Here is a 26798-nt window from a genome sequence, read left to right as displayed (position 1 = left end):
GGGAGCTTCACTCTGTGTCTGACCCTGGGAGTGTGTGATGGGACAGTGTGGAGGGAGCTTCACTCTGTGTCTGACCCCGGGAGTGTGTGATGGGATGGTGTGGAGGGAGTTTCACTCTGTGTCTGACCCTGGGAGTGTGTGATGGGACGGTGTGGAGGGAGCTTCACTCTGTGTCCGACCCCGGGAGTGTGTGATGGGACGGTGTGGAGGGAGCTTCACGCTGTGTCTGACCCCGGGAGTGTGTGATGGGATGGTGTAGACAATAGACAATAGGTGCAGGAGTAGGCCATTTGGCCCTTCGAGCCAGCACTGCCATTCACTGTGATCATGGCTGATCATCCACAATCAGTATCCAGTTCCTGCCTTATCCCCATTACCTTTGATTCCGCTATCTTTAAGAGCTCTATCCATCTCTTTTTTGAAAGCATCCAGAGACTTGGCCTCCACAGCCTTCTGGGGCAGAGCATTCTATATATCCAGCACTCTCTGGGTGAAAAAGTTTTCCTCAACTCTGTTCTAAATGGCCTACCCCTAATTCTTAAACTGTGGCCTCTGATTCTGGACTCGTCCATCAGCGGGAACATGCTTCCTGCCTCCAGCATGTCCAATCCCTTAATAATCTTATATGTTTCAATAAGATCCCCTCTCAGCCTTCTAAATTCCAGAGTATACAAGCCCAGTCGCTCCAATCTTTCGACATATGACAGTCCCGCCATCCCGGGAATTAACCTTGTGAACCTACGCGGCACTCCCTCAATAGCAAGAATGTCCTTCCTCAAATTTGGAGACCAAAACTGCACACAGTACTCCAGGTGTGGTCTCACCAGGGCCCTGTACAGCTGCAGAAGGACCTCTTTGCTCCTATACTCAATTCCCCTTGTTATGAAGGCCAACATGCCATTAGCTTTCTTCACTGCCTGCTGTACTTGCATGCTTGCTTTGAGTGACTGATGTACAAGAACACCTAGATCTCATTGTGCTTCCCCTTTTCCTAACTTGACTCCATTTAGATAATAATCTGCCTTCCCGTTCTTACCACCAAAGTGGATAACCTCACATTTATCCACATTAAACTGCATCTGCCCACTCACCCAGCCTGTCCAAGTCACCCTGCATTCTCATAACATCCTCCTCACATTTCACACTGCCACCCAGCTTTGTGTCATCGGCAAATTTGCTAATCTAAATCATTAATATATATCCCCTCATCTAAATCATTAATATATATCCCCTCATCTAAATCATTAATATATATTGTAAGCAGCTGTAGTCCCAGCACTGAACCCTGCGGTACCCCACTGGTCACCACCTGCCATTCCAAAAGGGACCCGTTAATCGTTACTCTTTGTTTTCTGTCAGCCAGCCAATTTTCAATCCATGTCAGTACTCTGTCCCCAATACCATGTGCCCTAATTTTGCCCACTAATCTCCTATGTGGGACTTTATCAAAGGCTTTCTGAAAGTCCAGGTACACCACATCCACTGGCTCTCCCTTGTCCATTTTCATAGTTACATCCTCAAAAAATTCCAGAAGATTAGTCAAGCACGATTTCCCCTTTGTAAATCCACGCTGACTCGGACCAATCCTGTTACTACTATCCAGATGTGTCGTAATTTCATCTTTTATAACTGATTCCAGCATCTTTCCCACCACCGACGTCAGGCTAACCACTCTATAATTCCGTTTTCTCTCTTCCTCCCTTCTTGAAGAGAGGGACAACATTAGCCACCCTCCAATCCACAGGAACTGATCCTGAATCTATAGAAAATTGGAAAATGATCACCAATGCGTCCATGATTTCTAAAGCCACCTCCTTAAGTACCCTGGGATGCAGACCATCAGGTCCCAGGGACTTACCAGTCTTCAGACCTAACAGCCTATCCAACACCATTTCCTGCCTAATATAAATTTCCTTCAATTCATCCATTACCCTAGGTCCTTTGGCCACTATTACATCGGGGAGATTGTTTGTGTCTTCCCTAGTGAAGACAGATCCAAAGTACCTGTTCAACTCATCTGCCATTTCCTTGTTCACCATAATAAATTCACCTGCTTCTGTCTTCAAGGGCCCTTTTTGGTCTTAACTATTTTTTCCCTTTTCACACACCTAAAGAAGCTTTTACTATCCTCCTTTATATTCTTGGCTAGTTTACCTTCGTACCTCATTTTTTCTCCGCGTATTGCGTTTTTAGTTATCTTCTGTTGCTCTTTAAAAGTTTCCCAATCCTCCGGCTTCCCACTCATCTTTGCTATGTTATACTTCTCTTTTATTTTTATACTGTCCATTACTTCCCTTGTCAGCCACGGCCTCCCCTTACTCCCCTTAGGATCTTTCTTCCTCTTTGGAACAAACTGATCCTGCACCTTCCGCATTATTCCGAGAAATACCTGCCACTGTTGTTGCACTGTCATCCCTGCTAGGGTATTGTTCCATTGAACCTTGGCCAGCTCCTCCCTCATAGCACCATAGTTCCCTTTGTTCAACTGAAATACTGACACTTCCGAGTTTCCCTTCTCCCTCTCAAATTGTAGATTAAAACTTATCATATTATTGTCACTACCTCCTAATGGCTCCTTTACCTCGAGGTCCCTGATCAAATCCGGTTCATTGCACAACACTAAATCTAGAATTGCGTTCTCTCTGGTAGGCTCCAGTACAAGCTGTTCTAAGAATCCATCTCGGAGGGACTCTACAAACTCCCTTTCTTGGGGTCCAGTACCAACCTAATTGCTCCAGTCTGCCTGCATGTTGAAATCCCCCATAACAACTGTAGCATTACCTTTGCGATATGCCAATTTTAACTCTTGATTCAACTTACACTCTACATCCAGACTACTGTTTGGGGGCCTGTAGATAACTCTCATTAGAGGGAGCTTCACGCTGTGTCTGACCCCGGGAGTGTGTGATGGGAAAGTGTGGAGGGAGTTTCACTCTGTGTCTGACCCTGGGAGTGTGTGATGGGACGGTGTGGAGGGAGTTTCACTCTGTGCCTGACCCCGGGAGTGTGTGATGGGACAGTGTGGAGGGAGCTATACCCTGTGTTCTGACCTTTGCCTCTCCTTTACATTCCTGCTACAGATTTTACCTTCAGTGGGACTTACCTGCCCCTCGGTGGTGGGATTATGGGGTACTTTGATCCGGGAAGTTTCAAACAGCTCCAGGGTTGGGGGACGGGGCTGGTGTGCAGAATGGGAACTTGGAGCAGTGGAGGCCTCTGTTCGGGTTAACAGGATTGAGGTTAAACCCCTACCTCTCTCCTGCTGTCTATCTCTCTCTCGCTATCTGTCCATTCATCTCTCTTCCTGTGTTTCTCTCTCACACACTTTCTCTCTCTCTCCTCTTACTCTTTCTCTACTCTCTCTCTTGCTGTCTGTCCATCTCTCCCGCTCTCCGTGCGTGTCTCACATTTTCTCTCTCTCTCTCACCCCGTCTCTCCCCTCAGATATTAACGAGTGCCGTCGGTACCAGGGCCGGATCTGTGCCCAGCACTGCCTCAACACCCTGGGCTCCTATCAGTGTGGCTGCAACGTGGGATTCCGCTTGGCCGCAGATGGCCGGACCTGCGAAGGTAATTAGCCCTCACTCGAGGGGCAGATGCGGCGGTGGGGTCAGAATCCCCTCTGACTGACGAGGGAACACCCCACCTCCCAACCTCCCAATGCGCACTCACATCTCCCTCTCGATGGGGAGCGTATCTGCCCCCAGTCCCTCACCGAGACAGAGGGAGCAACTCATATCAGACCCTCAGCGTCAATTCCGGATCCTCTGCTCCTCAGCACCCGAGTACATTGAGGTCTGCCGCTGAGTTCCTGCAGCATTCCCTGTGTGTTACTGAGTATACAAGCTAATCTTACGTGCTCATGGCCACAATCAAGCAGTTACAGTTTTTGCTGTTCTATTTTTATTTAATGTGTTTTTACCGCTTGTCCTGTCTTTTTACGCTGCATCAGATTCGGAGTGACAAATCTTTCGTTCTGCTTTACGCTTGCTACTGAAGGACGTCGATAAATAATCTTGAATCTCCAATCTCTAAAGTGTTCCTGTCCATGTACAGTGCCTATAAAAAAATATTCACCACCCCCTAGCAAGTTTTATTGTTTTACAACTTTGAATCACAGGGGATTTCATTTGGCTTTTTTTGACACCAATCAACAGAGAAAAAAAACTCTTTCGTGTTTTAAAAGTCTGCTAGTATTTTCCTCAGTAATATTTATTTAACAAAACAGCGCAGAGGAGGCCCACCCTGACCCTTCGAGCCCCACCACCCCAGCAACCCCCACAAACCCCAGCCTAATCACGGGACAATTCACAATGATCGATGAGCCTACCCGCTACGTCTTTGAGCTGTGGGAGGAAACTGGAGCACCCAGGGAAAACCCACACATTCCACGTATAGAGGCCCCTTGGAGAGTGGCGCCGGAGCTGACCTCCGGATTCCGGAGCGGCCCGCGCTAGAATAGCGTCTCGCTAAACGTTACGTTCCTGTGGCGCCAGTAATACGCCTTCAGAATTTTGTTCCTGGTAATGAACACCTCTGTCAAATCTCCCCTCATTCCCCTGTGCTCCAGGGAGTGAGGTCTGAGCAATGGATCAGCTGGCAGAGGCAAGTATACCGATGGCTTTAATCATAACCCTGTGCGACCGTCAGACCACTGTCTGCCTCCTCCCACCACTCTATTAACTTTCAACTGAGTGATGTGGAGAGGCACCATCTCTCCATGAACACCCCTTCTGCCCCCCCCCGGTGTACAGGGTCACCTCTGCCCCCACCCCCACACTCTCTGGTGTGCAGGGTCACCGTGAGCACCCCTCTGTCCCCTCCTTCCTCTTCGCGCCCGCTCTTGCTAGTTATTTCACCTCCTGCCCTTTGCCTTATCCTGTCGGTGTCTCCCCTATGCTCGCTGCCCGTGATGATTTGACCAGGGCGTGGAACGGGTTTGAGGGTGTCGGGGGGGGGGTGTTGTGGTTTGCAAAGTGTCCCGGTCTAATCCACCTGTCTACCCGCTGCTAACCCGGCCCCTCCTCTGTCCAGATGTCGACGAATGCCAGGACAGCCCCTGCAGCCACGACTGCCTCAACGTACTGGGATCCTTCGAGTGCCGATGCCAGAGGGGATTCACCCTCAGCCCCGCCAACAGGACGGCCTGCCTGGGTGAGCGGTAGGAGGGGTGGGGGTGGTGGCGGCTCAGCTTGACCGTTCACTCCGCCGGCCGTGGGGTGGAGGTGATCCCCCGTTCCCGTCGGTGATGCAGGGGGTAGAGCCACCACCCCTCGCGTCTGGTCTGAGTCTGACCGGTTCTGTCCGTCTGTCTGTCTGTCTGTCTGTCTGTGGAGTCTGCACGTCCTTCCTGAGGACTCCCCCTTCATGGCACAGAAGCAGGCCCTTCTGCCCATCTTGCCATACTGACCCATCTCTTGACAAATCCAGTCCCTTTTGCCCACTCTAGGCACTATCACAGTTTCCCCATTACACCTTGCACCTTAAAACTATGCCTTCTAGTTCTTGATTTCCCCCAGCCCCCGGGGAGAGAGACGCCCCAGAGACGTGCAGGGTGGGTGGGTAAATCGGGCCCCCAGTGTGTGAATGAGGGGGTAGGGTCTGGGGAGAGTTGATGGGAAGGTGGCTGATGATGAAATGTGTTCAATACAAAAGGGATTTTGAGGGCCAGCATGGGTATTGATGGGCTGAAGGGCCTGTTACTGCACTGTAGATTCCTCAGCTTCTGAACGGGGGTGGGGGGGGTGGTTTCTGCTTTGTCCCCCTTTCAGAACCAGATCCATGTCACCAGAATCCCCTTTCATTCTTGCAGCCATTGTCCTCTCTCTGTTGTCCCCACATTTCAATACCCCAATCTCCTGCCCCACCACTTAAATAATAAAAGCATAAATCATAGGAGGAGAATTAGGCCATTCAGCCCATCGAGCCTGCTCCGCCATTTGTGGCCGATTTATTTTCCCTCTCCTGCCTTCTCTTTCTCCTCGTAACCTTTGAATCCCTCAATCATAAAGGACCCATCAAGCTCCGCTTTAAATATACCTCCACATTCATTGCCTCCACAGCTGTCTGTGGCAATGAATTCCACAGATTTGCTCCCTCTGGTTAAATAAATTCCTCCTCTCTGTTCTAAAGGAATGTCCTTCTCTTCTGAGGCTGTGTTCTGGAAAACTTTATCTCTATGTCCACTCTATCGAGACCTTTCAATATTCTTCCAAATTCCCATGAGTCCAGACCCAGAGCCATTAAAGATTTCTCATACATTAACTCTTTCATTCTCATGAATTCTCATAAATCAGAATTCTCCTAAATCTCGTCTGGACCCTCTCCAATGCCAGCACATCCTCGTATCAAGGGCCCAAAGCTGCTCATGATACTCCAAGCATGGAGTGACTAATGCTCATAAAGCCCTAATAGAGCATAGAAATCTACTGGCCCTTCGGCCCACAATGTTGTGCCGACCATGTAACCCACTCTAGAGACTGCCTGGAATTTCCTTTGCACATAGCTCTCTATTTTTTCTAAGCTCCGTTTACCTAACTTGGAGGCTCTTAAAAGACCCTATTGTATCCACTTCCACCACCGCCACTGGCAGTGCATTCCACACACCCACCACTCCCTGTGTGAAAAATTTACCCCAGACATCCCCTCTGTACCTACTTCCAAGCACTTTAAAACTCTGCCCCCTCGTGTTAGCCATTTCAGCCCTGGGAAAAAGCCTCTGGCTACCCACATGATCAATGCTTCTCATCATCTTATACACCTCCAGTTGGTCGCCTCGCATCCTCCGTCGCTCCAAGGAGAAAAGGCCGAGGAGACTTGCCCTATTCTCATAAGGTATGCCCTCCAATCCAGAGCCGGCCAATACATCCTTGCTTTTATATTCTAGTCCTCTTGAAATTAATGCAAGTTAACCTTCAGGAAATCCTGCACGAGGGTTCCTGCTGACACATCAGCCCTCTGACACCTTCCTCTGGGCCACTCTCACCCTCACCTCCAACCTGGGGAGCTTTGGAGAATTTATCTCGAAAGATCTTACACCATCCCGGTATAGGAGCAGAATTAGGCCATTTGGCCCATCGAGTCTGCGGAGGGGGCTCCCCCGCTATAGGAAACATCCTCACCACATCCACTCTATCCAGGGCTTTCAACACTCGATAGGTTACCCTGACAGTATCGGGGAAAAGGAGCAAGGCTCCAATGGAAGAGCATTCAATTAGACTCTGTAGACTGTTTGCTTTCAAGTTGAGAGATGTCCCAACACAGGCCACTGGGATGAGGCCAAATTGAATCTAATCCCCAACCAATTGACGTGACCTCCCCTCACCCCACAAAGCTTGACTGCAGAGATAGGAGTGAGGACTGAAAAGATCCAGACATTGTCAGTGTAGGAGCTGGAGGAGCACTGGAGGTTATAGGGATGCGTTGGGAGGGAGGGACAGACTGGAGGATGCTACAGAGGTAGAGTGATGGAGATACACAGAAGCAGGGAGGGGTACGGGGGCTGTAGAGTCTGGGAGATGTCAGGTGGTGACAGGGAGGAGATAGGAGCCTGAGGGACTTAGAGGGAGGGGTGTTGAGGTTGGAGGGATTAAGGGCCAAAGGGGTGACAGAGACAGAGATAAGGGAGGGGTTCAGGTGCTGCTGATGGGTGGGGGGAGAGATATAGAGACTGGGAGGGAATTAGAAATTTTGGATATTGTAAGAGACCAAAATAAGAAGGGGTTGAGGGATCAGAGAGGGCTTTGGAGGGGCCACAGTGAGTTATAAAGGAAGGAGAGGGAGCCCAGGGTCTGATTGGTGGGGAAGGAGATGGAGACAGGGAGGGAGAAGGAGGTGCAAAGTCTGGATAAGGTTACAGGGTAGAAGATGGAGACAGGGAAGGGAGGCAGGGGAAAGAGGGGGCCAAAATGAGTTACTGTACAAAGCAAGGAAAGCAATGGAGACAGGCAGGGGTTGCAGGGTCCAGACTGGGTTATAGATGCAGTGAGATATGTTGGGGGTTGTGGAGACGGAGATCGGAAGGGGAGTGGAGGGGAGGGGATTACAAAGGTGGGAGACTGGGATGGGTATAGGGGCTATAGAGGTAGGGAGGGAGACAAGAAGGGTCTAGGGGTTCCATTTATGGAGGAAGGGAGGAGTGTAGAATGTTATGGAGGGAGACAGATGGAGATGGGGAGGGGTGCATGGAGTTACAGAGGTGAGAAGGGAGATGGAGTTAAGAAGGGAGACAGAGATGGAGAAGGGTCTAGGAGTTTACATCTAGGGAGGGTGGAGTGTAGGGAGTTCAGGAGGGAGATGGAGACCGTGAGCAGTGTGGGGGGTTACAGAATTATGGAGGACAGAGATGGGGTAGGGTGTTGCAGAGGAAGGGAGGACAAAGATGAGGAAGGGTGTTACAGAGTTTGAGAGGACAGAGATGTTTGGGTGGACAGAAATGGGGAAGGCTGTTACAGAGGGTGGACAGAGACGGGGAGGGATGTTATAGAGTTTGAGAGGACAGAGATGGGGAGGGTTGTTACATAGTTTGAGAGGACAGACGGGGAAGGGTGTTACAGAGTTTGAGAGGACAGACGGGGAAGGGTGTTACAGAATTTGAGAGGACAGACAGGGAAGGGTGTCACAGAGTTTGGGAGGACAGAGATGGGGAAGGGTGTTACAGAGGGTGGACAGAGACAGAGAGGGCTGTTACAGAGTTAGTGAGGACAGATGAGAGGTTATAGTTAAGGAGGGGTGTAGCAGGTTACTGAGTAAAGGAGGTGAGGAAGACAGATGCAGAAGGTAGGGAGGGAGATGGGGGGCTGGGTAAAAGGGGTTGTAGGGGTTGGTAGAGCTGGTTACCAAAAGGATATTTGCTTCAAGGACTCTAGCAGGACCTGAACACGAGACACTCCCGATTTAGCCGATGTTCATGACACATCAGTAATGGGCTCTCATGCCTGGGTGAGCTGTGGGTTACATGGAGTGCCAGCACAAGGGGTGGGTAGGAATTGGGATGTTGTGAGCATCGGATTAGCAGAGTTGGTTCCTGGACGAGCCCGGGTGGGTTCTGAGGGCACCTGGGGCTCAGAGTGTGCTGGTGTGGCAGTGGGTAATCATTGTCCATTGTTTTCTGGCAGACATTGACGAGTGCTTACTGTCCTCCCCATCGCTCTGTGCCTATCAGTGCATTAATACACCAGGATCCTTCACATGTAGATGCCCTGACGAGGGCTATGTACTCTCACCCAACGGAAGGAACTGCAAAGGTACTGTTAAAGTAGATTCTGTAAACTGTTTGCTGTTGAATTAGATTCTGTAGACTGTCTGCTGTTGAATTAGATTCTGTAGACCCTCTGCTGTTGAATTAGATTCTTTGGACCCGTCTGCTGTTGAATTAGATTCTGTGGACCATCTGCTTTTGAATTAGATTCTGTAGACTGTCTGCTGTTGAATTAGATTCTGTGGACCATCTGCTGTTGAATTAGATTCTGTGGACCGTCTGCTGTTGAATTAGATTCTGTAGACTGTCTGCTGATTAATTAGATTCTGTAGACCATTGAATTAGATTCTCTAGACTTTAATTAGATTCTGTCAGCCAATTGATGTTTAATTAGATTCTGTGGACTGTTTGCTATTGAATGAAATGCTGTAGACCATTGAATTAGATTCTGTAGACTGTTACTGTGGATTATTTAAACACATGTATTGCCACTGCCAGTGAGAAGATCATGGTTCTCCCTTATTCTGCATAGTTTTCCTCCAGGTTCTTGTTTCCTCCCAATCACAAGTGGTTTGGTTTAGTAGCTAACTTGTGAGCTGCCCCCAGCACATCCTCGGATCGTGTTGGCCATTGACGCATCACTGCATGTTTCGATGTATATGTGGCAAATAAAGTTAATCTTTAAATCTCTCCCTTCTTGTCTTGTATAGTGCTCTCTTGTTTTGGACTCCCCAGCTCTGAGGAGAAGACAATAACCATCCATACCCCTCTTCATGATTTTGTAAACTTGTCTCCACATTCTGCTGTGCTCCAAGCAATAAAGACCCAGTATAACCAATCTCTCCGTAAATAACACAGGCTCTCCAGTGCGGGCGGCATCCTTGTAAATCTCTCCTGCACCCTCTCCGGCTGGACGATATCTTTCCTGTAAGGCTGTGTAATTCTTTCTGCTTTACTTCACCAGACCTTGACGAATGTAAACTTGGGACACACAACTGCTCAGCTGACGAGAGCTGCTTCAATATTCAGGGCACATTTAAGTGCCTCTCCTTCGAGTGCCCCGCCAACTACAGGAAAGTGGGACAGACGTAAGTAATCTTGTCCACGACCGTGTGGTAAATCACAGAACAGTGGAGCACATATGCGCCCTTCCTTATGATGCGCCAAATTATATTAACCAACTCAATTATGATCAGTCTGCCCTGACAACTTTGAGGGATCTATGGACGTGAACCCCAAGATCCCTCTGTTCCTCTACACTGCCAAGACTCCTGAATCCTGCCTTTGTTCGATTTTCTGAAGTGAATCGCTTCACACTTTTCCGGGTTGAACTCCACCTGCCACTTCACAGCCCAGCTCTGAACCTAGTCACCGTGCTGAAACCTATGGCGACTTTCTACACTGTCCACAGCTCCACCAGCCTTCGTGTCATCTGCAGACTTACTAACCCACCCCGCCACTTGTCCACCAGTCATTTATAAAACTCACAAAGGTCACGAGTCCCTGAACAGAGCTCTGCGGAAAAAAAACACAGGTCACCGACTTCCCTCTAAAACCACCCACTTCCAACGGCGGACGAGCCAGTTCCGAATCCACACAGACAAGTTCCCCCAGATACCAGACCTCTTGACTTCCTGGATGAGCTTTCCATGGGGAATCCTTGTCAAACACTTTCATGGAAATCCATGCATGCCATTGCCGCCGCTCTACCATCATCAATTTGTTTAGTCATTTCCTCGAAAAAGTTAGTCAGGCGCCTGCCTCCCACAAAGCCAATAAGTCCCTAATGCTTCTCTGAATGCTCGGAAAACCTGTCTCTCAGAATCCTCTCGTTTGCCACTGGCGTGAGGCTCGCGGGTCTATAATTCCTATGTTCATCCCTGTTAGCTTTCTTGAACAATAGAACATTTTCAATCTTCCAGTCATCTGATATTATTCTGTGCACAAGGAGGTTGCAAAGTTCCGAGTTCCAAAGCTGTAGCAATCTCTTCCCTTGTTTCCCATGGTAAATCTCGTCTGATCCCAGAAACTTATCTGTCCTAACAGTCTACTTAAGCAAGAGTCTGGAGTACATATTTAAGGACACCGTATAGATTTTCTCTTCCAGACCGTTTTCTGCAAGTTACGTGGTTACAACCCCGCGTCATTAGCTAATCCCGTTTCTCCGTGTCGCCAGCCGGTGTGAACGCATATCGTGCCAGGGTTACGTGGAGTGCCAGATGGTCCCGCGGACGATCACCTACTACCAGCTGACCCTTCCCACCAATGTCCGGGTGCCGGCCAACGTCTTCCGCATGAGCCCCTCACCGGTGTACACCGGCGACAACATCCTGCTGTCCATCACCGGGGGGAACGAGGCCATGTTCTTCGGCACCCGCCGTCTCAACCCCTACATGGGCTACGTCTACCTGCGGCTCCCGCCGCGCCAGCCCCGCGACTTCCTGCTGGACGTCGAGATGACGCTCATCCGCCAGGGCGCGGCCACCAAGTTCATCGCCAGAATTTACATCTTCATCATGGCCCCCCTGCTCTGAGTCCACGTGCTCCTGCTTCCCTCCCCCCTCCCTCACCTTCCCCACTGCTCATTGTAATTGTACCACCACCCCCACCACCCACATGACCCACCCTCAGAAGGCCCTGACATGGCTGTCAATCTGCGCAAGAGCCCATAGTTATTCACTCAGACCCCAGGAGTGTGTGATGGGACGGTGTGGAGGGAGATTCACTCTGTGTCTGACACCGGGAGTGTGTGATGGGACGGTGTGGAGGGAGCTTCACTCTGTGTCTGACCCCGGGAGTGTGTGATGGGACGGTGTGGAGGGAGCTTCACTCTGTGTCTGACACCGGGAGTGTGTGATGGGACGGTGTGGAGGGAGCTTCACTCTGTGTCTGACCCCGGGAGTGTGTGATGGGACGGTGTGGAGGGAGATTCACTCTGTGTCTGATCCCGGGAGTGTGTGATGGGACGGTGTGGAGGGAGCTTCACTCTGTGTCTGACCCCGGGAGTGTGTGATGGGACGGTGTGGAGGGAGATTCACTCTGTGTCTGATCCCGGGAGTGTGTGATGGGACGGTGTGGAGGGAGATTCACTCTGTGTCTGACCTTGGGAATGTGTGAAGGGAGCTTCACTCTGTGTCTGACCCCAGGAGTGTGTGATGGGACGGTGTGGAGGGAGCTTCACTCTGTGTCTGACCCCGGGAGTGTGTGATGGGACGGTGTGGAGGGAGCTTCACTCTGTGTCTGACCCCGGGAGTGTGTGATGGGACGGTGTGGAGGGAGATTCACTCTGTCTGACCCCGGGAGTGTGTGATGGGATGGTGTGGAGGGAGCTTCACTCTGTGTCTGACCCCAGGAGTGTGTGATGGGACGGTGTGGAGGGAGATTCACTCTGTCTGACCCCGGGAGTGTGTGATGGGATGGTGTGGAGGGAGATTCACCCTGTGAGTGACCCCCAGAACAGTATGCTGGAATGGTGTCTGACCCTCTGTTTTCAGACTGCTTGGTTGGGACAGCATTGCACAGAGACCTTACCTCAGGGAATACCATGCATTTGGATTAGGGTTAACCCTCACCCTCACCAACCACACAGCCAGCAATCCAAACAGTTGAGGAACACCCTCATAACATGAAGCAATTAAAATTATTCACCTGAACTTCACTTCCTTTGAGTTAGACCATTAGATCATAAGACAAAGGAGCAGAAGTCAGCCATTTGGCCCATCGAGTCTGCTCCGCCATTTTATGATGAGCTGATCCATTCTCCCATTAAGTCCCACTCCCCCGCCTTCTCACCATAACCTTTGATGCCCTACCTACTCAGATACCTATCAATCTCTGCCTTAAATACACCCAATGACTTGGCCTCCACTGCCGCCCGTGGTAACAAATTCCATAGGTTCACCACCCTCTGGCTAAAAAAAATTCTTCGCATTTCTATTCTGAAAGGGCGCCCTTCAATCCTTAAGTCATGCCCTCTCATACTAGACTCCCCCATCACGGGGAACAACTTTGCCACATCCACTCTGTCCATGCCTTTCAACATTTGAAATGTTCCTATGAGGTCCCCCGTCATTCTTCTGAACTCCAAGGAATACAGTCCAACCCTCTCATTCCCGGAATCATTCTAGTGAATCTTCTCTGTACCCTCTCCAACGTCAGCACATCCTTGGAGACCAAAACTGCCCACAGTACTTCAAGTGAGGTCTTACCAGTGCCTTATAGAGCCTCAACATCACATCCCTGCTCCTATACTCTATTCCTCTAGAAATGAATGCCAACATTGCATTCGCCTTCACCACTGACTCAACCTGGAGGTTTACCTTAAGGGTATCCTGCACGAGGACTCCCAAGTCCCATTGCATCTCAGAACTTTGAATTCTCTCCCCACTTAAATCAGTTAGATCAGTGGAATTCTCCATGGGGTTTAGTTATATTGTACTAAAGCAGGCCATTCAGTCCACTGAATCTATACTGACCCTCATGTCTAAGTGTACTAATCCCATGTGCATGCATTACTTTCATCCCCCTTTCTGGCCTCACTCCATGCCTCCTTGATGTTACATGTACAGAAAGAGACCTCAGCATCTCTATGCCGGCCTTGATGCCAAATGAAGCAAAAATTCCTTCTGCCTGCACCTGATCCAGATCACTCCATGTCGATATGTTCAAACACCACTATTGCATCTGCAGCCCAACACCCCTCTGTGTGGAGAAGTACCTGCGATTTTCCTCTGAAGTTAACCCCGCTCACCTTAAATACATGCCCTCTGATACGAGGCATTTTGACCCTCGGAGGAAGAGGTCGGCTGTCTAAACCTCTTAACTCATAAATCTCTGTTGGTCTCTGATGCTCCTGAGAAAACTAGTTTATCTAACCGCTGCTGATGAAGAGTCTAGGCCCAAAATGTTGACTATTTATTCCTCTCCACAGATTCTGCCTCACCTGCTGAGTTCCTCCAAAATTATGTGTGTATTACTCTCCTTATATAATATTGTGCCAAAGTCTGAGGCATATATATCTAGCTAAGGCTTCAGCACGGTACTGTAGTAATTTTGTGTATTGCACTGTACTGCTGCCAAAAAAAAGGACGAATTTCATGACATATGTGAGTGATGATAAACCTGATTCTGATACGGGTCTCTATCGTGGATTGAGAGTGGAAAGGGGAATCATGGTTGGGGAAAGGGGAAGGGCGAGGGGAGATAGTGGGATGCACTGGAGAGACATTCTGTAATGATCAATAAACCAATTGTTGGGAATCAAATGACCTTGCCTAGTGTCTCAGGGTTGGGTGTGTCTGCACCAGCACCGACCCCCAACCCTGGAACTCCTCTGCCACCTGTCCCACACCCAGCTCTACACAGCACTGTGTGGCTAGGCACAGCTCAAATACCACCTATAAATTTGCTGATGATACAACCATTGTTGGTAGAATCTCAGGTGATGAAAGGGCGTACAGGAGCAAGATATACCAGCTAGTTGAGTGGTGTTGCAGCAACAACCTGGCACTCAGTAAGACCCAAGAGCTGATTGTGGACTTCAGGAAGGGTAAGATGAAGAAACCAATCCTCATGGGGGAACCAGAAGTGAAGAGAGCGAACTTCAAGTTCCTGGGTGTCAAGATCTCTGAGGATCTAACCTGGTCCCAACATATCAATCCAGCTATAAAGGAGCCTACATTACATTGGAAGTTTGAAGAGATTTGGTTTGTCACTACAGATGTACCATGGAGAGCATTTTAACAGGCTCATCACAGTCTGGTATGTTGGGGGGTGGCTACTGCACAGGACCAAAAGAAGCTCCAGAAAGTTGTAAAATTAGTCAGCCCCATCGTGGCTGCTAGCCTCTGTAGTATCCAAGACATCTCCAAGGAGAGGTGCCTCAGAAAGGCAATGTCCATCATTAAGGACCCACATCACCCAGGATATGCCTTCTTCTCATTGTCACCACCAGGAAGGAGGTACAGAAGCCTGAAGGCACACACTCAGCAATTCAGGAACAGCTCTTTCCCCTCTGCCATCCCATTTCTAAATGGGCGTTCAACCCATGGACACCACCTCACTACTGTTTTATTTCAGGGTTTTTTTGCACTACTTAATTTAACTAATTAATAGATAAATATACTTAACTGTTTTTTCTCTCTGTATTTATCATGTATTTAATTGTAGAGCTGCCGTAAAGTTAACAAATTTCACGACGTACGCCGATGATATTAAATCTGATTCATGTGCCCAAGACTTTGGCACAGTACTGTAGCTGATACTCTCTAATCCAGGCAGCATCCTGGTGAACCTCTTTTGTAAGCGCCCCCCGCCCCCCACATCCTTCCTGTGCGTACTGGAGTGACCAGAACTGCACACAGTACTCCAAGTGCGCCGTTTTATGCAGCTGCAACTTGACCATGACTCTTGGACTCCACATCCCCACCGAGGAAGTCAAGCATTCCATATGGTTTCGTTTGCACTGGGAGCTGTGTACCTGCCCCCTGAGATCCCTTGGTACATCAGTGCTCCCCAGAGTCCAGCCATTTTCTGTGGCTTCCACTTGTCCCGTCCTGCTCTACCGCTCCACTCAGTTAAGGTACTGAGAGGAGGTCTGTTTCCACCTTCAGACACACAAATTTCACTTGACCAGCCTCTCCTGTTTCTGAACCCCCTACCCTCTCCCCTCACCAGTGTCCCGAACTTGACCGCCATTAGGATGTGGTTCCTTGTGCATCCCAGAGGAACCCATCGAGATTTCAGGAGGAACATTGAACAGTAAAGTACAGCACAGGCCCCTTGCGCTACCTGCTGCCATGCGCACCCTTCCCGGGGCCACTTGGCCCTTCCTCCTTGTGCTCCCTCACTACTGATAGTATATCCCATCTTCCCTCTTTTCAAGAAATCTTTCACGTCTCTTATCAGAGTGGAGGAATAGAGGGATCTTAGGATCCATGTCCACAGATCCCTCAAAGTTGCAAGGCTGGTTAAGAAGATTTGTTGGCCTTTGTTGGTTGGGGATTGAGTTCAAGAGCTTTGAGGTAATGTTGCAGCTCTATAAAACCCTGGTTAGACCACACTTGGGGAGTATTGTGTTCAGTTCTCCTCAGTAGAGGAAGGATGTGGAAGCTTTCGCGAGGGTTCAGAAATCTATCAGGGTTTTGATCATCAACTGTACTCTTTTCCATAGATGCTGCCTGGCCTGCTGAGTTCCTCCAGCATTTTGTGTGTTGCTCGGATTTCCAGCATCTGCAGATTTTCTCTTGTTTCTGGTTATGTCGGAGGGAAGGGTTAGAATTGATCTTAGAGAAGGTTGGCACGACATTGTAGGCTTAAAGACCTGTACTGTTCTGTTGCTCCTGAAAGCCCGATGGGTTCCCTCCCTCTCAAGAGGCCAGGACCTTACCCCTCCCTCATCTCTTCCAAGGAGACACCCATGGTGAAGGGTGGGGGGAGCCAGACACTCCCTCTCTGTGCATTGCTCCTGGTTCCGGACTTACCCGGTGGGGGTTCTCCAGTGCAGACCCTGATCACTTTAACCCTCCACACACTCCAGAGGAGGCTGCCTCCTCTCCGTGTGCCTCAACAGTCACTGTAGCCCAGGCCATTCGGCCCGTTGTTTTGGACAGCCACACAGTCTGACCCCCGGTTTCCCGCACCAGATCTGCAGTCTCTGCTGTGTGAATGTTGAAATGTCTCTTCCATCCTTTCAGTTCAGTCCAGACCTCAATGGTACTGAGTCAGAGAGCCGTATAACAGCAACAGGCCCTTCGGCCCAACTCGGCCATGCTAACCAAGTTCCCTACCTGAGATAGCCCTATTTACCTCTGTGTATCCTGCAGCCCTCTAAAGCTTTGCTTTCCGCCTCTTTCAAAACCTCTCAGTCATCCTCTGTATAAGATGATAAGAGGCAAGTTCAATCGTCAGCCAGAGACTTTCTCCCAGGGCAGAAATGGCTAACAGGAGGCACCATAATTTGAATATGATTGGAGGAAAGTGTAGGGGAGATGTGAGAGGTAGGCTTTCTTTTTAAACAGAGAGTGGTGGATGTGTAGAACACCCTGCTGGGGTGGTGGTAGAGGAAGATAAGACCATAAGACGTAGGAGCAGAATTAGGCCATTCAGCCCATCCAGTCTGCCCTGCCATTCCATCACGGCTGATCCCGGATCCCACTCAATCCCATACACCTGCCTTCTCGTCATATCCTTTGACGCCCTGACCGACCAGGAAATGATCAACTTCCATCTTAGATACACTAAGGACTTCTATGGATGGTTTAAAAAATTGCAGAGCTATGTAGGAGGGAAAGGTTAGACTGACCTTAGGGAAAGGTTAAAAGGTGGGCACATCATGGACCGAAGGGGGTAAAAAAGGTTGCCCTTCATTTTACATTCCCTCCCACAGTTTGTCCTTGAAACCCCTGTCACTCCCCTGTAACTCTGAACGTTCCTCCCTCTGGGAACACTACCGACCACTTCTGTGTTAATTTAATGTTTGAGAGACTGTTCGGTCGAATGCTATTCGCTTCCATTTACAAGTCAAAATTTTACTGCTCTGTACTCGAGTTATTTTAATCCTCACAGCTTGTCAAAGCTGGGGGTGGGGGGTGGTGGGATTCCATTATTGAAATGAGTGGAGTGGTGATGATGTTTCCTATAGTGGGGGAAATCTAGGACTGGAGGGCACAGTCTCAGATTAGAGGGCCGTCCCTTTAGAACGGAGACGGGGAGGAATTTGTGATGAACCTGTGGAATTTGTTGCCACAGGCGGCTGTGGAGGACAAGTATATTTAAAGTGTAGTTTGATAGGTTCTGGGTGTCAAAGGCAGGAAAATGGGGCTGAGAGGGGTAATAAATCAGTCATGTTGAAATGGTGGAGCAGGCTCGCTGGGTTGAATGGTCAAATTCTGTTCCCACAGCAGGGGTGATTGATAAGTTCGTGGCCTAAAGTAGAAGGAGACGAGGAGAAACTTCAAACTTTCTGCATTTTCACTCAAAGAGTTGAACTGCATGTGCATGTAAGGAGAGCTGTATAACACATCTCCTTCTACATTAGGCCACAAACTTATCAATTTCCCCTGCTGTGGACCACCTGGAGGTCCAAGACGCTCTCATCACGTGCAGTTCAACTCTTTGAGTGAAATTGCAGAAAGTTTGAAGTTTCTCCTCATCTCCTTCTACTTTAGGCCTCGAATTTATCAATCACCCCTGCTGTGGACCACTTCTACAAAGAAGGGATCCGTATGCTCCATGACCGCTGGACTAAGTGTGTACATGTAGGAGAAGACTATTTTGAAAAATAAATGTGCTAGGTTTTCTAAAATCGACTCCTTCTACCCCAGGCCACTGACTTATCAATCACCCCTGTATATCTTATGTGCATGGAGGTGGGACCAGCCCCCCCCCGCCCTTGATGTAAATAAACAGGACAGCAAGCACGAGGGACAAGCAATTCCGGAACTCAGCTGGAGTAGTGGGATACTGGGGAGCTAACAGCCTGCAAAGTGGGATCTGAGGATACAGCCAAATTGTACAGAAAATTTACAAGGATGCTGAGGATCTGAGTGATAGAGAAAGGCTGAACAGGCCAGGGCTTCATCCCCCGGAACATAGGAGACTGAGGTACAGTCCTGGCACATACTCTATACAGTATATAGTTAGGGTGCTTAAGACTTTTGTAGCAATTTTAACAGCGCTGTACTGCTGTCGGAAAAATAAAATCATGACTTAGGTGAGCGATGCTGATGAATAACAACAGAAAATTGACAGATGCTGGAAATCCAGGCAACACACGCAGAGTGCTGGAGTAACTCAGCAGGTCAGGCAGCATCTATGGAAATACCGCCTGGCCTGCTGAGTTCCTCCAGCAGTTTGTTTGTGTGTGTGGGTGAAAGAGATACTGGACTGGAGAAGGGGAAGCCTGATAGGTGGGGATAGAAGGCCACTGAAGAAAGGGGTGGGGGGGGAGGAGCACTAGAGCGAAGCGATGGGCGGGCAAGGAGATAAAGTGAGAGAGGGAAAGGGGGATGGGGAATGGTGAAGGGAGGGGGCATTATCGGAAGTTTGAGAAGTTGATGTTCATGCCATCAGGTTGGAGGCTACCCGGACGGAATATAAGATGTTGTGTTCCTCCAGCCTGAGTGTGGCCTCATCCCCACAGAAGAGGAGATCATGGATTGACATATCGGAATGGGAATGGGAGGTGGAATTAAAATTGTTGGCCACTGGAGACCCTGCTTCTTCTGAGAGACGAAGTGTAGGTGCTTGGCAAAGCGGTCTCCCAATCTACGTCGGGTCTCACCGATGTAGAGGAGGCCACACCAGGAGCACTGGACATAGTACACAACCCCAGCAGACTCACAGGTGAAGTGTCGCCTCACCTGGAAGGACTGTTTGGGGCCCTGAAGGGCAGTGAGGGAGGAGGTGTAGCACTCATTCGCTTGCAAGGATAAGTGCCAGGAGGGAGATCAGAGGGGAGGGATGAATGGACAAGGGAGTCACGTAGGGAGTGACGATAAACCTGATTCTGATATGGGTCTCTATTTTGGACTGAGTGTGGGAAGGGGGCAGGGAGAGGGGAATCATGGTTGGGAAAGGGGAAGGGAGAGGGAAGGTAGCGGGAAGCACCGGAAAGACATTCTGTAATGATCAATAAACTGATTGTTTGGAATCAAATAACCTTCTCTGATGTCCTTTGATATTTCTGGAGCCCCCAAGAGTCCTGTGCAAAACGTTTTTCCCTTCAGGGTGGGTGAGACTAGAACTAGAGGTTACAGTTTAGGGCAATAGGTGAATTATTTAAGGGGACCATGAGGGGGATCTTCATACAGAGGGTGGTGAGAGTGTGGAACGAGCTGCTAGTGGAAGAGGTGGATGTGGGTTCAATTTCAACATGTAAGAGAAGTTTGGATAGGTAAATGGATGGGAGGGGTATGGCCAGTTGTGGGTCCATGGGACTAGGTAGAATAAAAGTCCGGCAGCCCAGCTGCACTGAAGGGTCTGTTCTCTGCCGTAGTGCTCTATGACTCTGACCTAAAGCTCACAGAACACTTGACGACTGAGATGAGGATTTCTGTAAGCAGAAGGTGTCAAATTTGGGTTATTCATTGTCACAGAAAGTTGTGGAGGCCAAGTCAATGAGTGCGTTTAGGGCAGAAGGTCTTGATTTTAAGGAGGGGTTAAGCATTTCGGAAAGAATGGCGCTTGGAAAAAATCAGTTATGGGCAGATTCGATGGGCTGGATGAACTTCTGCTGTTATACCTTATGGTTTAATACAACACAAACAGGCCCTTCAGCCCTCTAAATCCCCCCTCCCCTTTGAGCAGGCTTGAGCCCCTGACTGCCTCCCCTCTGGCATTTGCTCTCAGGAGACGTTTGATAAACCACGCGTTTGTTGGCAGCTTACCAAGATGAAAGAAAATTCAATTGCGTTCTCTCGGGGAGGGACCTGCTTGGGGAACGTCAGTAATTTCACAAACACTTCTCAAAGCCCTCGGTGCGGACGATGCAAAGTACTGTTCCTTCCATAATCCCAATCTCAACAAGCGCGCACGCACAATTTCCTAGGACACACTGTCCCGCACCTCACCAAGCTGATTGCTGCTTCTGTTCCAGTGTTAACCGTATTCTCCCAGTCGCCAGAACCTGTGAAAGCCACAGAGACCCCAGGTGCTGGGAATATGGACTGGGAAACAGAATGTTGGGAATACCCAGTAGGTCAGGCAGCCTCTGTGGATAGAGAAACAGCGTTGCTGAGCTCTGACGAAAGGCCCTTGGGCAGAAACATAGATTCCCCCCTTGTACTCCCTAACCTGCCGAGTATTCCCAAGCCTCTGATTCCATTTAGCATTATTAGAACATAGGACATTCCAGCACAGTACAGGCCCTTTGGCCCAGGATGCTGTGCTGACCCTTTAAACTACTCCAAAATCAATCTAACCCTTCCTACACAGTCCACCTGAGAGCTTTTTAAATGTCCCTAATGTATCTGCCTCTACTACCACCCCTGACAGGATGTTCCACACACTCACCATTCTCTGTGTATAAACCACCTCTGACATCCCCCCTATACTTCTCTCCAATCACCTTAAAATCATGACCCCTTGTTTTAGCCATTTCTGCCCTGGGACGAAAAAAAATCTTTGGCTGTCCACTCAAACTACCTTATACACCTGTACGAGTCAGCTCTCATTCTCCTTTGCTCCAAAGAGAAAAACCTTAGCTCTCTCTGCCTATCTTCAAAAGACACGCTCTCTAATCCAGGCAGCATCCTCACAAATCTCTTCTGCACCCTCTCGAAAGCTTCCACATCCTTCCTATAATGAGGCAACCAGAACTGAATATAATACTCCAAGTGGGGTCTAACTAGGAATTACCCCTAGTTAGAGATGCAACATTACCTCATGGCTCAAACTCAGTTCCACAACAAATGAAGGCCAATACATCATATGCAACCTTATAAACCTATCAACTCACACAGCTCCTGAGGGATCTATGGACGTGGGCTCCAAAAGCCCTCTGTTTCTCCACACTGCTAATTCCATATTCTGCCTTCAAATTCGACCTTCCAAAGTGAATCACTTCACATTTTTCCTGGTTGAACTTCATCTGTCTCTTCTCAGTCTAGCACTGCACATCCTGTCAATGTCCCAGTGTAACCCACGACAACATTCTGCACCATCCACCCCACCAACCCTTGTGTCATCTATAATTTGACATTTTATTGTGTTAATCCCTTAACTTTTCAGTCTTTTACTTACGTACAGAAGAGATAATGTCCTCAGCCACCCTCTTATCTTCCCCATTACCCCAGCATTCCATCACTTGAGGGCAATTATCCTCAATTCTTCACTCAGGGGTGGTGCAAGTGTGAAATGAGCTGCCAGTGGATGAGGGTTCAACTTCAACATTGAAGAAAAATTTGGATACAAGACTGTAAGATATTAGAGCAGAATTAGGCCATTTGGCCCATCGAGTCAGTTCCACCATTCCATCATGGCTGACCCAATTTTCCTCTCAGCCCCAGTTTCCTGTCTTCTCCCCATATCGCTCCACGCTCTGACCAATCAAGAATCTATCAACCTCTGCCTTAAATATACATAAAGACTTGGCCTTCACAGCTGTGGCAAAGAATTCCACAGACTCACCACTCTCTGGCTAAAGAAATTCCTCTTCATCTCCATTCTAAAAAGACACCCTTCTATTCTGAGGCTGTGTTCTCTGGTCTTAGACTCTTCCATCATATGAAACATCCTCTCCGCAGCCACTCTATCAGGCCCTTTCACCATTCGATAGGTTTCAATGAGGTCACCCCTCATTCTTCAGAATTCCAGTGAATCCAGGCCCAGAACCATCAAATGCTCTTCATATGACAGGCCTTCAATCCTGGAATAATTTTCATGAACCTTTGAATCCCTTCCAGTTTCAGCACATTCTTTCTAAGATAAAGGGCCCAAAACTGCTCACAATACTCCAAGTGAGGCCTCACCAGTGCTTTATAAAGTCTCAACATTACATCCTTGCTTTTATATTCTAGTCCTCTTGAGATGAATGCTAACATTGCATTTACTGCCTCACCACAGACTCCACCTGCAAATTAACCTTTAGGGAATCCTGCAGAAGGACTCCCAAGTCCCTTTGCATCTCAGTGTTTTGTATTTTCTCTCCATTTAGAAACAGTGAACCTTTTCACTTCTTCTACCCAAGTGCATGACCATATATTTCCCAACACTGTATTCAATCTGCCATTTCTTTGGTCATTCTCTTAATCTATCTAAGCCCTTCTGTAACTTCTCTACTTCCTCAAAACTACCTGCCCCTCCACCTATCTTCATATCGTCTGCACTAAAGCCATCAATTCCATCAACCAAATCACTGACGTATAATATAAAAAGCATCGGTCCCAACATGGACCCCCGTGGAACACTGCTACTTACCAGCAGCCAACCAGAAAAAGGCCCACTTTGCCTGCCAAACAGCCACTGTTTTCTCCATGCTAGAATCTTTCCTGTAATACCATGGGCTCATAGCTAATTCCAACAGATTTGTCGGCCCAGTTTTTCCAGAGGAAACCATGCAGACTATGGCCTATTTTATTATGTGCCTCCCAAGTACCCTAAGACTCCAAACATCTTCCCAACCATTGAGGTCAGACTAACTAGCCTATCTTCTGCCTCTCTATTCTTTTACCATTCTAGAATCTAGTGATTCCTGAAAGATCATTACTAATGCCTCTAGTCTCTTCAGCCTCCTGTTTCAGAACCCCAGGTGTACACCATCTGGTCCAGGTGACTTATCTACCTTCAGGCCTTTGTTTCTCCAAGAATCTTCTCTCTAGTAATGATAACTTCACACACTTCATGACCCCTGACATTTGGAACTTCGACCATACTGCTTGCGTCTTTCACAGTGAAGACAGATGCAAAACACCTATTCAGTTTATCCGAAATTTCCTTGTCCCCCATTATTATCTCTCCAGCATCGTTTTCCAGCAGTCCAATACCCATTCTCACCTTTCTTTTACACTTTATGCATCTGAAGAAACTTTTGGTGTCCTGTAATATTATTGCCTAGTTTACTTTCATATTCCATCTTTACCTTCTTAATGATTTTTTTTTAAGTTGCCTTCTGTTGGTTTTTAAAGTTTCCCAATCCTCTAACTTCCCACTAACTTTTGCTCTATCATACGCCCCTCTTTGGCTTTAACTCTCTTGTTAGCCGCGGTTGTGTCATCTTGCCTTTAGAATACTTCTTCCTCTCTGGGATGTATGTAACCTGTATGTTCCGAATAGCTTCCAGAAATTCCAGCCACTGCAGCTCCATCATCTCTGCCAGTATTCTTTGCCAATCAATTCTGGCCAACTCATCTCTCATGCCTCTATAATTCTCATTACTCCACTGTAATAGAGATACGTCTAACTTTAGCTTCTCCTCAAATTTCAGAGTGAATTCAATCATTTTCCCCTCAGGGTTCTTTTACCTTAAGCTCTCTAATCAATTCTGGTTCTTTGTACAACGCCCAATCCAAAACAGCTGATCTCCTAGCGGGATCAATCACAAGCTGCTCTAAAATGTCATCTCGTAGGCACTCTAGGAATTCTCCCTTCAGGAATTCCCACCTACCTGCAAATTGAAGTTCCTCATGACCATTGTAACATTGCCCTTTTGGCATGTATTTTCCATCTCCTGTTGTAATTTTTAGGCCATATCCTTACTACTGTTTGGGGGTCTGTATACAACTCTCATCAGGTTAATTTTACCCTTGCAGTTCCTTAGCTCTATCCACATTGATTCAACACCGTCCAACCCTGTCACCCCTAATTATTTGATTTCATGTTTTACTAACAGAGCCACCCCACCCCCTCTACTCTCCTGCCTGTCCTTTTGACATTAAGCTCCGAGCTATAATCTTTTCAGCCAGATTCAGTGATGCCTACATCATACCTGCCAATCTGCAACCATGCTACAAGTTCATCTACCTTATTTCATATACTGCACACATTCAAATACAACACCTTCGGTTCTGTATTCACCCTTTTTGATTTCGTCCTCCTTTAGGTTATATGGTTGGCACAACATTGTGGGCCGAAGGGCCTGTAATGCGTTGTGGATTTTCTATGTTTTTATGTTGCAACTCATCCCTTTGACTTATCAACAGCCTCCCCTCACTACACATCACCTGTTAGTAAACCAGCTACCTCATCTTCAACATTCTCATCCACCTTTCCTAGGATACTTCTTGCATTGAAGTAGAGGCAGCCCAGGACACTAGTCACACCAGGCTCAACCTTTTGATTCCTAACTCTGTCTGAGGTCTTACTAACATCCGCCTCCACAGCCTCTCCACTCACTGTTCTGGCATTCTGGTTCCCATCCCCCTGCAACTCTAGTTTAAACCCACCTTGCAGCATTAACAAACTTGCCTGCTAGGAGATTAATCCCCATCTAGCTCAGGTGCAAACCATTTCATCTGTAAAGGTCCCACCTTCCCTGGAAGAGAGCCCAATGATCCAAAAATCTTATGCCCTCCCTCCGACACCAACTCCTTAGCCACATATTAACTGACTTCATTAGCACGTGCCATGGGTAGTAATCCTGAGATTACAACCCTGGAGGTCCTGCCCTTGAATTTAGCACCTAACTCCCTGAACTCCATTTGCAGAACCTAATCACCCATCCTACCCATTTCATTGGTACCTACATGGACCATGACTTCTGGCTGTTTGCCCTGCCACTTCAGAATGCTGAGGACTCAATCTGAGATAACCTGGACTCTAGCACCTGGGAGGCAACATACCATCCAGGAATCTTGTTCTCGCCCACAGAACCCGTCCGTTCCCCTAACGAATTCCCAATCACCACAGCGTGAAACTTCTCCCCACTTTCCTTCTATGTCACAGAGGCAGAATAAGTGCCAGAAACTCGACCTCTGTCATGTCAACTCATTCCCCCTCCCCCCAAAGAATATCCGGAGTGATATACCTGTTGCTGAGGGGTACTCTGCACTGGCTCCTTAACCCCTTTCCACTTCCAGTCACCCAGTCTTCTGTGTCCTTTATCTTGGGTGTAACCACCTCTCTGTATGCCCTATCTGTCACCCCCTCAGCCTCCTGAATGATCCAGAGTTCATATAGTTCCAGCTCCAACTCCTTGACATGGAGTGTTAGAAGCTGCAGTTGGATGCACTTCTCACAGTTGTGGTTGTCAGGGACACTGAGGGTTTCCGTCTTCCCTCATCCCGCAAAAGGAGTATTCCACTATCTTGTCAGGCATCTCTACTGTCCTAGCTGAGCAGATATAAAGGGAAGGAGAATTAAAAACTCTTAACCTAGAGCTTTTCTTTGCTTTCTCTGAAGCCTCAAGATTACCACCCTGACTCTGTCTACTCAGGGTGCTACGCTACGCTTGCTCCTCCCTGCCTTCCTCTGATTTGCTCTTGCTGACTGCTGGCTGCTTAGAGGCCCTTTTCGCTCTGTAAAACCCCCTTTCTGCTGTTTAAAGCCTCTTCTCGCTGCAGCGACCTGCTGCTGGCTTTTCTACTCGGGCAGTGGACCTTAGTGAAACCCTCTCCTCTCCAAAACTTCCAAACATACATGGAGGGGTTGAAGGGACTAGGCAGAATAATGTTTTGGTATAGACTAGATGGGTCAATTTCTTTGCTGTGGCAGTCTCGGACTCCAGAACTCCTACGTTCCAGAGTTTACACGGAGAAACGTGCAAAGTTCGTGCACAGACACCACTGGTGGCAGGGATCAAAACTGGGTCTCTGTTTCATGAATGTGGTGAATCAGGGTCCCTGAGTTGGGGTAGGATGGTTGGTGAAGCCACCGTATAGAGACTGTCTGTGTTGTGGTTGGGTCCCTTGCTCACGACCACAAGACTCAGGAGCAGGGTTGGCACATTTGACCCAGTGAGTCTGTTCCGCTATTTAATCATGGTTGATTTATTATCCCTCTCAACCCTTGTCCGAGTCTACCCTTAATCCTCAACCCCGTGACAGAACTAGTGGGAACCCTCATTTTCCTTCCCAGTGTTGGGCAGGAGATTTCCACCAATGATACCAGCCTGTGCCACTGGGATAGGGCAGTTGTGTGCAGAAGCATCCAAGTACACAGGACA

General features: G+C 48.4%; 1 protein-coding gene across 3 annotated transcripts in view; it reads left to right on the top strand.

The window, feature by feature from the left end:
- The window catches only part of LOC134338998 (fibulin-2-like), a 49152-nt gene extending 37276 nt beyond the window's left edge, over positions 1-11876 (top strand). For all 3 annotated transcript variants that reach the window (XM_063035226.1, XM_063035227.1, XM_063035224.1), the window contains 5 exons: positions 3445-3570; positions 5035-5154; positions 9117-9245; positions 10164-10287; positions 11376-11876. In XM_063035226.1, coding sequence (XP_062891296.1) covers positions 3445-3570; positions 5035-5154; positions 9117-9245; positions 10164-10287; positions 11376-11733 — 857 coding nt within the window. In that variant the 3' untranslated portion in view covers positions 11734-11876. The remainder of the gene's footprint in view (positions 1-3444; positions 3571-5034; positions 5155-9116; positions 9246-10163; positions 10288-11375) is intronic.
- The last annotated feature ends 14922 nt before the right edge of the window (positions 11877-26798 follow it).

Source organism: Mobula hypostoma, chromosome 28 (assembly GCF_963921235.1).
Source record: "Mobula hypostoma chromosome 28, sMobHyp1.1, whole genome shotgun sequence".
In the NCBI taxonomy this organism is placed as follows: Eukaryota; Metazoa; Chordata; class Chondrichthyes; order Myliobatiformes; family Myliobatidae; genus Mobula; species Mobula hypostoma.
Note: the sequence above shows the minus strand (reverse complement) of the source record. Positions and strands in the feature narration are given on the sequence as shown.